This window comes from Phragmites australis, chromosome 20 (genome assembly GCF_958298935.1).
Source record: "Phragmites australis chromosome 20, lpPhrAust1.1, whole genome shotgun sequence".
Classification (NCBI taxonomy): Eukaryota; Viridiplantae; Streptophyta; class Magnoliopsida; order Poales; family Poaceae; genus Phragmites; species Phragmites australis.
Genome location: NC_084940.1, coordinates 5989630 through 6002023, shown reverse-complemented (window position 1 = coordinate 6002023; position 12394 = coordinate 5989630). Strand labels below are relative to the sequence as shown.

Below are 12394 nucleotides of genomic sequence, written 5' to 3'. Positions count from 1 at the left end.
CCTGGGGATTCTTTGACGGTGCTACATGTTCATCTTCTCATGCATTAAAACAAACAGGTTGTGTGCTTCACTTCTTTCTCCACCTGAAGAAGAAACAAAAATGAACATGATAGTACCAGAATTCAGATGCATGCTAGATTACACACATGATCTTTGAAAACGACAGCACAACCATACGACCTTGGAAGCATCTTGCGTGGACATTGACGCAACAACTGCAACCTTTGCTCATCTGCAGCAAGCTCCTTGCAACCGCAGCTCCTAAACTAGCAAAATTCACTTGATGTAAAGGCCATGATTTTAAATCAATCAACAAGAAGATGACAAATTAGGAGATGTTGTGTATGAACCTTGATGCGTACCTCTTATGCTAGTGTTCCTTGTACAACTATGAATGAATGGTCCATGGGCATGCGGTCGGTGCAGGCCATACCGCCATAGTAGACTTGCGGTCGTTGGGTGCACGATTTCCTATCGCTGCCAACCAAACTGTGCTATGAACAAACAGATACTCTCCAGCATCAGAACCCCCAAATCCCCAACAGGACAAAATATCCTCGGCAATAACGAAGTGTGGATCACTAACCTTTATGCATATGTGCGATGGCATCCCAGAAGAACCCAAACACGATCTGTCGTGCTTGGCTCAGCGGGCGTCATCTCATACTAAGGAGGCTCAACCTTCATTGGCAGTAGCACGACCTTCACAACCAAACTCACGGCCTTCGACGGTGACGGTGAGGCGAAGGGCGACGCCCTGAGATAGTCATCGCTGTTGAGGTGGATGAGGCAGTCACCGGCGGGGACAAATAGTATCCCTGCTGTTGAGGAGGTTGTTGTCATCGAGGAATGTGGATCCAGCCACCCTTGTCATGGATCCGCCCGCCCCCGTCATAGAACCGGCCACCTCCGCCATGGATCTACCCTCACATGCCATGGATCCGGCCACCACCGCCATGGATTTGGTCGTGGTCACAGTGGTTGCAAAGGTCCCCGTTAGCGGTCGCCATGGATCTTGGCGTGGAGCCGTGGAGGAACCTACCGCCCCCATGGGCAAGCTCCTCTGCTCTGGTCAGGATCAACAAGGCTGGCCGCCATTGATGCTCGAGGGAGAGATGCTCGATGGGGGGGGGGGAGAGAGAGAGAGAGAGAGAGAGAGAGAGAGAGAGAGAGAGAGATGAGGGGAGGGGATAAGGACTGGTCATGGGGGAGAGATGGAGAGAGAGAAAAGAGGGGAGGGGATAGGGACTGGTCGACTTGTCTGGGGCTTTGGCCTAGGTGGGATAGCATTAGTGATGGGTTACAAAGAGATCCGTCACTGATGACTATGTTATTAGTAATGGCTTATCAAGTGACCCGTCACTATTGTTATTAGTGACGGATGATTTTCTCACCCGTCACTAATAATACAGTCATTAGTGATAGGTCTGAGACGGGTCCTAGCTTATGGTCACATTAGTAACGTGACCTTATAGGACTCGTCACTAATAGGACATTAGTGATGTGTACTGAACATCCATCACTAATGATGTGTCTTCTTTGTTGGTTTCTAATGTAGTGAATGTGGTTTGCGAATTTTGTCGGCATTAGAAACACGTATACATGTTTTACATTTAGTGGCTCACTGTTACAGAATAAGTCATCCGTGCCCTCTTTTCACTCTTGGTTTGAAAATAACAGAAAGTGATATGATATTATTGCCAGTTCATAAGCTCCAACGACTCATCAACCAGTGAGCTGTTAAGAAACAACAGTGATACTCACTATCACTACCAGTTTGTGTTATGAACCACACAAACTGGTAGTGATACAACACTGCAAGTTGGTGTCATGGACCGACAACGATACTTCTTTATCACTACCGCTTTATAAGCTCAACCGATATATCAATGATTGAGCCGTTATGGACTGGCAATGATAAACCTTAATACTGCCAATTCTAGCTAGAACTGGTAATGATAAGGCGTCTTTCTATAAATATATCAGCCATTGTGCTCCCCATCTCACTCAAGAATATCGATCCCGACGAGTAGTGACGATCGAAGTGGTGCAATGTTCACCGTCGCCACTTCGACCATTGCTACCCCTCGTGCCTATCTCTCCCATCGCCGACCTCATCGCCATCCCCGTTGCCCACCAAGGACACGCCACACTGGCCACGCCGCCATCCCTGTCACCCACTGAGGCCACGTCGCGCCGACCTCACCGTTGTCCTTGTCGCCCACCAAGGCCACGCCACGCCGACCTCGCCGCTACCCCCGTCACCCATCGAGGCCAGCCCATGCTAACCTACTCCCCATCTCACCCCCCTCGGGCCATTGCCGACCTCGATAATGTCCTCATTCAAGATTGTGGCAATAAGATATATAAATGAGTGGCAGAAAACATATTGTTTGAAGATGATTGTGTTTTTGCCATTCATTTAGATTTACTATTGTCACTTGAGTTCGATAGCTTCGGATAGCAAGAAATGTAAAACTATTGTGCAAAACTGCTTTACTAAGAACTCTTTCGCGTATGACGATTTGAGACAAATTCACATGCTGAAGAGTTAGTAGTATAACAGTTATGCACCATATGTTACATTGATTACTGCCGGTTTAAAACATGAAACCGACGGTGATACTTACTATCAGTATCAGTTTAAAACTGACAGTAAAATAATTTTTAAACCATTAATGATGAGAGGTTCTGTATGAGTGGTTTTACTATATAGTAATACCCATACAGTTGAATGCACCTCTAATACCAAGTGTACAATGTCTTAAGCATTGGACGAACAATGCCTAATACGGCTACATATAAATACCGTAAAAGCCCCACTTCGCCGGCCGGTCCATTACTAGCTGGCGGCAAGGTTGAGCGGCGGTCCGAGTGCAGCTCGCCGTGCGCGTGGATCCTCCACAGCCACGAGCATCCACAGCATAACCTAACATTAATGGAGCTTATCCCAAATATATCTGTACGTACATGCATGTCGCACTCTACTAGTACTTCTATACGTACGTCAGTACGTGGATAGAAGACGGCCGCATTTCGCCGCTTCTCTGCATTGACTTGAAGGATGAAGGATTGGTACAAGTAGCCAGTTCGTAGACCAAGAAGAAGACGGTTTCTGCTTCTTCGCCGCGGAAGACGGCACTGCCTTATCCGGCGAGGACGCCGGGAGCATCCGGGGCGTCTCTCTATATATACCCGGTCCGCGGACATGGCAGATGCACACAGCAATCCAGCATTGGCGAAGTGAGTTGACTTGCCAAGTCGGGAGTTGTAGTTGTAGCACTTGTAACCCAAAGGAGCCACACTGGTGTACGTGTACGTGCGTACGCAGGTAGGTGCAGTACGTACACGTATTATGGAGAAGCAACTAGCCACACCGTGTGGTTTCCTCGTGGTGTTGCTCTGGCTCACGTCCGACGTGCACGCAGAGACACAGATCCTCTTCCAGGTGCTTCGTTTGCATGCATCATTTTGCCTACAAATATGTAGCTCAGCCGTTAATACTCCAACTTAATAGTACTAGTAAGTTAACCATGCTCTATTTTGTTGGTTCGGTCTTGTGCTTGCATGCAGGGGTTTAACTGGGAGTCGTGGAACAAGCAGGGAAGCTGGTACAACGTGCTCAAGGGACAGGTGGCCGACATCGCCAGCGCCGGCGTCACGCATGTCTGGCTCCCTCCGCCCTCGCACTCCGTTTCGCCCCAAGGCAATCCCTCTTGTCACTACGTACACTTCCTCAGTGCCTCTGCCTCTCACGTGTTGCTCTGTTTCGACGCGCCCTTACGTAGCCTGCGAACTGCCTCTTAGCTACTCGATTCATCCATGCTGATCCCAATTCTTTGCTGCAGGGTACATGCCGGGTCGGCTCTACGACCTGAACGCGTCCAAGTACGGCACCAGGGCGGAGCTGAAATCGCTCATTGCCGCCTTCCACGCCAAGGGCATCAAGTGCGTCGCCGACATCGTCATCAACCACCGCAGCGCCGACAACAAGGATGATCGCGGCGTCTACTGTATCTTCAAGGGTGGCGGCCCCCGGGGGCGCCTGGACTGGGGCCCCGCCATGATCTGCAGCGACGACACCAAGTACTCCGACGGCACGGGCCACCGGGACACCGGCGCCGACTTCGCCGCGGCCCCCGACATCGACCACCTCAACCCGCGCGTCCAAAAGGAGCTCTCTGACTGGCTCAACTGGCTTAGGAGGGGCATCGGCTTCGACGGCTGGCGCCTTGACTTCGCCAAGGGCTACTCGCCTGCCATCGCCAGGATGTACGTCCGGAACACGAGGCCCAGTTTCGTGGTCGCGGAGATATGGAACCCACTGAGCTACGACGGCGACGGGAAGCCGAAGGCCAGCCAGGACAGCCATCGGCAGGAGCTGGTGAACTGGGTGAAGGAGGTGGGCGGCCCCGCGACGGCGTTCGACTTCACGACGAAGGGGATACTGCAGGCGGCGGTGCAGGGCGAGCTGTGGCGGATGCGGGACAAGGACGGCAAGGCACCCGGGATGGTCGGGTGGCTGCCGGAGAAGGCGGTCACGTTCGTCGACAACCACGACACGGGGTCGACGCAGAAGATGTGGCCATTCCCGGCCGATAAGGTCATGCAGGGCTATGCCTACATCCTCACCCACCCGGGAATTCCATGCATCGTAAGCCCCTACCTTCTCACCCCTACACAATGCTTTTTTGATCGATGCATCATGTACGCGGATAAAATTTGTCTTGTGTCGTCTAGTTTTACGACCACGTGTTCGACTGGAACCTGAAGCAACAGATCGTCGCGCTGGCTGCGGTGCGGAGGCGCAACGGGATCGACGCCGGGAGCAAGCTGCGGATCCTGGTGGCCGAGAGCGACCTGTACGTGGCGATGGTCGGCGAGAGAATCATCGCCAAGATTGGGTCCCGGGACGACGTTGGCAACGTGATCCCGTCGGATTTCCATGTGGCGGCCCGCGGAGATAACTACTGGGTCTGGGAGAAGGGCGGCCGCAGGTAGTACCAGGCTCGCGGCGCTAGAAGCTAGCTATGTTGGCAGCAGGCCCTGTCTCTTATTCGTACGCGAAATATGTATGTTGGTTTGAAATGTAGAGTGGCAATAAACCTTTACTGTTACGATATATTCCTTCCAGCTTGATGTTGATAACGACATGGACAATAAACAGTAGGATTTCGATTCAGATAGGCACGAACAGTTAGGAGACGGATTCATTATTTTTTCTTTTTCGACAAAAAACAGAAAGAAATGAGAAATCCAGTGAGGAAATAGGTATCTTTCCGCTGCAAACAGGCAAAACACCCACTAGGTCACAGTTTACTGTAACCTAGCTGGTGGCCGGTGTACATTTTCAAGTGAGTTAGGCTCAATTCTAATATATCTAATTTAATTGACCAAACTGACATGTTTAGATAATCATTAAATCAGAACAATCAATTTTCTTTGATTGTAGTTTTATTAAGTTTATTTAGAGAACTTTACGAATCATTTTTGGTTTACAACCTCATCTTAGGATATCCAATATGTTTCGATCATGGCTAAATGAAATAGTGAAAAGGCAAAAAAAAAAAAAAAATTGGTTGGGACAAGTGCCATTTGTTGGGCACTTTGGCTCGGTCGGAATGATGTAGTTTTTGATAAAACAAAAGTTAACTCTTTTATGCAGTTTATTTTCAAAGCTACATACTGGATAAGACATTAGTTACTGCTACAGAAGGAGGATCAGGGCACAATGCACACTGCATGCCACCTTCTGCAGATATCTAGCATGGGCATCTTCACCAAGCAGAGATGAAGGTTTAGCAATAGAATAGATGTTTAACAATAAACATTGTTTATTCGTTAAATCTCATTTCTTTAGTTGGTGAATTGTGACTAGTGGTAGACAGAGTCTACATCATAATAATAATCGGCTCAGTACATTTTCAGATGTAGTATGGGATATTTTTTATTCCATTGTAAAAAAAAAAGCTCATGCTACAAATCGACTGACTCACCTATCACCTGAGTATTTTTTGGGTTGGGCTCCAGAGAAACCCGGTTTGTTTATGTGATGAAGTTACTGCATAGGCCCAACCCAATAAGATTAGTGGGAATGGTTTTTTCAGGCTAGGCCGAACCGCACGGTCAATTGTAGTACTCCATTCGACTTCTTGCGCTGCCCAGGCTTAGCCCAAAATAACTATCGGGCTGGGCCAGATCCATTCGAGTTCTTGTGCTGCCCAGGCTTAGCCCAAAATAGCTATCGGGCCTGTTGTCCCACGCCTAAATCACAACCAGTTAGGACAACAGCATCCTCTCCACACACACACAAAAAGTTTGGACAACAGCAGCAACCGTTTTAGACCATCTTCAACAGATACTTTAAAAATTTATTCTCTATAATACTATTATAGTATCCTCTATTTTTTTCATCTCCAACAGCTACCCTATTTTCTCCTTTGCATTACTCTCCTACTCCACTCGGACCCACGTGCATACGCTATAAACAGTAATTTGGCATCCCGTATCATTCCGCAGATTTGCGGTCGTCAATTTCCGTCGGTATTCCTGTAGAGCTAGAAACTGACGCTGTTGGAGCACTCGTTTGCCGCTCGCGATCGGCAAAAGCAAGAAAAACATGTCGGTACAGTTTTTTACGATGCGAAAGCCAACTACGTTAGAGTTAGCCTTATGACAGAAAATAAGCTTATTGCGAGGGGGACCTGACTACAGCTCAGACGTCTAGTGACATCGCCCCAATTGGATGCATCTCAAACTTCAGATTCAAAGACATGAATCTAGCTATTTGTTCAGCACAATGCAATTCTAAGAAGCACAACAGTTAACTACCGAGTTTGGAGTAAAAACTCATTTCAAACATGCAGCGAACACAGAGGCGAACGCCAGTATGCAACAAATGAAGACTATTGGGTCAATAAATATAACATGATGTTAATCACCTATTCAAAAATAAAAATTGAGGGGAAATTAATTTTCAGTGACTGAAATCAACTATCCTTTCAATCCACGTCCTGAGCCATCAGATCCAGATTGAACGGACATGACATCTTCTTTAACCTCCCGCCTCCCCTCTCTATCATGTGATTTCTCTGCCTCCTTTGTCTCACGTGCTCGCCCCTGCCTTCCTCCCTCCTGCATTCGTTTTTGGCGGCGTCCTCGACATCAGATCCGCTTCCGTCGCCCTTGTCACGCTAACCCAGCATGAAGTGAAGCCCCGTGTTGGCCTATCCAGCAGTCCTCCACCGTTCACGGCCGGTGATGGTGTCTCCAGTGCCTCGCCGCCCTGTCCTCGCGCCCGCCACCACCACCAGGGCGTCCTGCCTCCCAAGGGCCTCTGCTAAGCCCAACATCCATGGATAGCCCACAAAATCCTAAAACCCTAAACCACTTCAGTAAACTCTAATGTCAACTGTTAGGAAGCACGACTTCAATCGTTTGAACAGTGGGAAATACGATAAATTATGACAAAAGCATTGGTGCAACAATGGATAAATCACGAAAATATATGTACGAATAGAAAGAACTACATGAAAATATAAAAACCGCAACGCAACAAACAAAAAGCAGCTAATAAAGACTGAAGCTATTTTGATGAGATGGCGCAACACTCAGAATGCAACTTGCAGCAACTCCATTTACCAGTAGGGCACGCTTGGAGGATGAGAATGCGGCGCCCTCCGGTCAAACACCATCACCATATTGAGACTGCCTATCACCATACTTTCCTGTGGCCGACTGATGGTCAAGCTCATTGGAGGAGGAGTGGCAGCGGCTGGCGCAATACCTTTGTGTCGATGTCCACATCCTCGCAAAAAATGGTTCAGTTTTAGCATTGCAGCGCCCAAAGCTGCTTATCTTTTCAGCCTTGACCGGTCTCTAAAATTTATTTATAACTTAGTCCACCTATAAAACGAGCTCTTAGATATATAACAATCTTTTTATATTTGTTCTTGCTATATATAAAAAGATTAACTTAAAAATGTTATGTTTGGAACGTAAAGCTTTATAAGCTAGTCTCAACCTATCTAAACTATCATTTGTTTAGTAATACTAAACTCGTAACACCAAAATACTTAAAGCATACGAGCAAAAACTAGAACCAAAAAACAATCGACGTCCGGCGTACACTCCCAACGACGATGAAACAGAACCAAGCGACCTAAAGCACGTACGCACCTAATGACCTAAAGGTGCCCGATAACAGAGTAACGGATCACCCATTCTTGTTCGCCGCGTCCCTGCACTACACGCGACCTCCAAGTTACACGACCCATATCACAGACACCTTTTTGACCCCTTTTTAATGTGCCACGGCAGCAGGTACACTTTTCCCATCAACGATATGCCGTTCGTCTCGTTTGAAGCAACGGAGCTTATCCGCTACACGATCTGGTGGGGTCTAACGCCCGCCGGGATCGAGCCTATAAATTGCCATGCATGAGCGTGGTGCTCCACAGACACACAGCCAAGTACAAGCCTCTTGCAAGGCAAGACAGCAACAAAAACACGAGCAGATGGCGAAGCACTTGACCACAATGTGCAGCCTCCTGGTGTTCGTGTTGCTTGGCTTGGGCTCCCAGCTGGCCCGATCACAGATCCTCTTCCAGGTACGCCGTCGGCAGCCTCATTCCCAAGTACTCTCTGTTAGGTATGTTGCTTCGTGGCGTTCGCGCTCATAAAGCAGAGCTCTGAGCTCGAATGTTGATGCAGGGGTTCAACTGGGAGTCGTGGAAGAAGCAAGGCGGGTGGTACAACTTCCTCCAAGGCCATGTGGACGACATCGCGGCCGCCGGGGCCACGCACGTCTGGCTCCCGCCGCCGTCGCACTCGGTGGCGCCGCAGGGGTACATGCCGGGCCGACTCTACGACCTGGACGCGTCCAAGTACGGCACCCACGCGGAGCTCAAGTCCCTCATCGCCGCCTTCCACGCCAGGGGCGTCCAGTGCGTGGCCGACGTCGTGATCAACCACCGGTGCGCCGACTACAAGGACAGCCGCGGCATCTACTGCGTCTTCGAGGGCGGCACCCCCGACAGCCGCCTCGACTGGGGCCCCGACATGATCTGCAGCGACGACACGCAGTACTCCAACGGCCGCGGCCACCGCGACACGGGCGCCGACTTCGCCGCCGCGCCCGACATCGACCACCTCAACCCGCGTGTCCAGCAAGAGCTCTCCGACTGGCTCAACTGGCTCAAGTCCGACCTCGGCTTCGACGGCTGGCGCCTCGACTTCGCCAAGGGATACTCGGCCGACGTCGCCAAGGTGTACGTCGACAACACCGTGCCCACCTTCGTCGTCGCGGAGATTTGGAGCTCCCTTCGCTACGACGGCAACGGCGAGCCATCGAGCAACCAGGACGCCGACCGTCAGGAGCTCGTAAACTGGGCGCAGAACGTGGGTGGTCCCGCCGCGGCGTTCGACTTCACGACCAAGGGTGTGCTGCAGGCAGCCGTCCAAGGCGAGCTGTGGCGGATGAGGGACGGCAACGGCAAGGCGCCCGGGATGATCGGGTGGCTGCCGGAGAGAGCGGTCACCTTCGTGGACAACCACGACACCGGCTCCACCCAGAACTCGTGGCCCTTCCCCTCCGACAAGGTCATGCAGGGCTACGCCTACATCCTCACTCACCCAGGAACTCCCTGCATCGTAAGTCCTCAACTGCAGCACCATCATGGCCATGCTCAACTATCTTAACCATAAGCTCTAATTGACACTGTCCTTGAATCTGTAATTCAGTTCTACGACCACGTTTTCGACTGGAACCTGAAGCAGGAGATCAGCGCATTGGCTGCAGTACGGTCAAGAAACGGGATCCACCCGGGGAGCAAGCTGAACATCCTTGCCGCTGATGGAGATCTCTACGTTGCCATGGTCGACGACAAAGTGATCGTGAAGATCGGGTCACAGTACGATGTCGGGAACCTGATCCCCTCGGACTTCCATGCCGTCGCTCATGGCAGCAACTACTGCGTTTGGGAGAAGAGTGGCCTCAGAGTTCCAGCGGGACGCCATCACTAGACCCAAAATAGGGGTTAATTTGGGTTTATTTGAGCCTGGAAAAGAAATTTGTGTTAGATTAAATAAATAATCGGAATCTTATTGTACTAAGCTTCTTTCGGCTAATTATTGAAAGAAGATTATAATGTTTCGATGTATTCTGTTGACCTGGGGATTTTTGTAACCGCTTGAAATGGGGAAATGAATATGATTCTTGTTAAGCTGAAGCTCTTGGCGATGTTGATACTTTCATCTCTTTGGGCCAATTCCCTTTCACAAACTCGAAGGCTCGAAGCACAAAGGAGCCTTTGGATTGAACAGTCAATAGGGCTGGATTCCGGAAGCAAATGACTGCTGCGACGGATGAGCCACGTCACCAAACTCGTGGACCCACTTTGATTTTTCTCTGTCGACTATTCCACGCCTGGAACTGTGTCACTCTCACCTCACACGACAGTAGCCCACATGAGGAAAAAAATAAAATCTCAGTTATTAATAATTTAATCTCATTTTTTATACATCATCTAATTTTAAATATATGTATCATCTAAACTTAAATATATTGAATATATTGAAGTGTCCCCTCAGATCTATTGGAGCCTCCAGCTGCCCTGCATATGCCTACGTCAGCGCCAGGCCCCTCACTCGACGCATTAGGGTGCGTAGTGCGTTTGGTTCTGGATGAGTCCATCCGAGAGATGGTGATACGCTGAGAGAATATTCTCAGATGCCGGATGAAGCGAGCCAGGCAAAATGGGCGGACGTAGCTATCCATGTTCTGTTAAGACGTGCTAGTGTTAATTTTTTTATTTAACTCTTGATTTTATCCAGGGTTATATTAATAGTCCAAATTTTTTAAATATTTTTATGAGTAAACTAGAACTCACTATCAATCCGCTTTAATTGATTTTATCTAAAAATCCTGAGCCAATATTTAATTAAAATTATCAAAAAAACCTATTTTATAACTTCTACCAATTTTTTAATGCCTCAAATAAATTTCAAAAATATAGAAAAAATCACTAATATTCTTCTCATATGATGTACTAATTTATAAAAATATTTTAAACTTTAGGTTATTCGGTGAAAAAATGAGTCCTTTGTAATACTTTATTTATATGTATTTCTATCATTTCATGTCATATTCTCTTTTTAATTTAATTTAAATACAAACAAATTCAAACATGCACAAATTTATCTAAATACTTATAAAATACATATAAATATGAATGAATCATCATATCCACTCTAATCCCACCAACTAAACAGAAAATTAGTTTATCCTATCCACTCCAGTTCCATTAAACAAACAGAAAACTGACTTATCACATCCATCGCACCAAACAGAAAATTAAATTATCTCATAAAAAAACATAGATGATCATATCCCATCAAATCTCACCCTCCAAACAAACGCATGACTGCACTGGGCTGCCGCATCCACACGTTTTCCACACAGCTACTAGTTGCCAGAAGCAGAAAGATCTCGGTCGAAGCTGCTCTGTACTTGCACCGTGTTGCCGTGTGCTTCTCGATGTCCGCCTACATATACAAACGCCTCCACCTGCCACTTCCCGCTTCAGTTCAAAGTTCAAACACACTCCAAGCTTCGACTAGCTAAAGCTTGGACATGACCAAGAAGCTCATCTCCGCCATGGCCGGGAAGCAAGATTGCAAGGCGCAGCTCAATTATCAAGGGAGACAGTTTTCGAGTTTTGCAGAGGGAAGGTTGATTTCTCCGGAGCAGGAGCACGGCATCACCGTTGCGGCGCTGCGGCACGTCGTGTCCGGGTACAGCACGCCGCCGCCGGAGGTTGCCATGGTGATGTGCGGGCTGTGCAGCATCAAAGGCTGCCTCGGGTGCGACTTCTTCGGGGCGCCGGAGTTGGCACAGGGAGTGAACTGCGGCACAGTGCAGATGGCCGCAACGACGGTAGAGGAAGAAGAATATGTACCGCGGCATGCGGCAGCGGCCGTGAGGGAAGTAGGCGGCGGAGATTCATCCTAAAAGGATAGGTTTGTGACGTTTGAATTTGTTGTGGCCCAATCTAGAACCTCAGCTGCAATCCAGTTTCTGGCCTAACCTACGACCTCAACTCAGCCCGGCCTATCTCCCTCTCTTTCTCTCGCTGACAGCCGGGCCCCGCTTCTTAGCATCTTCCTTGCGCCCGCGCCCGCAACCGCCGCGCGCACCTCGCTCGATTTCGCCGGTACGTCCAGCCCGCTCGCACCCACGATCTCCGCAACGGCCTGCACGTCCCAGGGTTTTAAGATGCGTTGCAGTCCCTGCGCTTTCTCTATCCCGCACTCCCTCAGCCAGTCCCGAGCGTAATTTTTGCCGTCGCCGAGCTCGCCGAGCGCCGTCCGCCGCGTTCGAGCTTCCCCCTTTGCG

The 12394-nt window shown here is 49.1% G+C and overlaps 3 protein-coding genes across 6 annotated transcripts; all 3 read left to right on the top strand.

The window, feature by feature from the left end:
- The first annotated feature begins 1327 nt into the window (after positions 1–1327).
- LOC133902179 (alpha-amylase isozyme 3A) lies at positions 1328–5004 on the top strand. 3 transcript variants are annotated; one of them, XM_062343774.1, is made up of 5 exons: positions 1502–1532; positions 3390–3448; positions 3574–3706; positions 3849–4654; positions 4741–5004. In XM_062343774.1, the coding sequence occupies exons 1-5, from the start codon at positions 1502–1504 to the stop codon at positions 4999–5001; spliced, it is 1290 nt and encodes a 429-aa protein (XP_062199758.1). In that variant the 3' UTR covers positions 5002–5004. The 3 variants fall into 3 exon arrangements, with proteins under 3 accessions (XP_062199760.1, XP_062199758.1, XP_062199757.1); XM_062343776.1 differs by lacking the exons at positions 1502–1532; positions 3390–3448 and adding an exon at positions 1328–1351; XM_062343773.1 differs by lacking the exon at positions 1502–1532 and having other exon boundaries at positions 3234–3448.
- Positions 5005–8230: 3226 nt separating this feature from the next.
- On the top strand, positions 8231–10229 carry LOC133901811 (alpha-amylase isozyme 3B). Of its 2 annotated transcripts, XM_062343318.1 has the most exons (3): positions 8231–8609; positions 8713–9651; positions 9742–10229. In XM_062343318.1, the coding sequence occupies exons 1-3, from the start codon at positions 8436–8438 to the stop codon at positions 10021–10023; spliced, it is 1395 nt and encodes a 464-aa protein (XP_062199302.1). In that variant the 5' UTR covers positions 8231–8435; the 3' UTR covers positions 10024–10229. The 2 variants fall into 2 exon arrangements, with proteins under 2 accessions (XP_062199302.1, XP_062199303.1); XM_062343319.1 differs by lacking the exon at positions 8231–8609 and having other exon boundaries at positions 8701–9651.
- Positions 10230–11580: 1351 nt separating this feature from the next.
- On the top strand, positions 11581–12187 carry LOC133902257 (uncharacterized). The gene has a single exon (XM_062343873.1). It carries the CDS (start codon positions 11633–11635, stop codon positions 12008–12010), a length of 378 nt encoding a protein of 125 aa, XP_062199857.1. The 5' UTR covers positions 11581–11632; the 3' UTR covers positions 12011–12187.
- Positions 12188–12394: the final 207 nt, after the last annotated feature.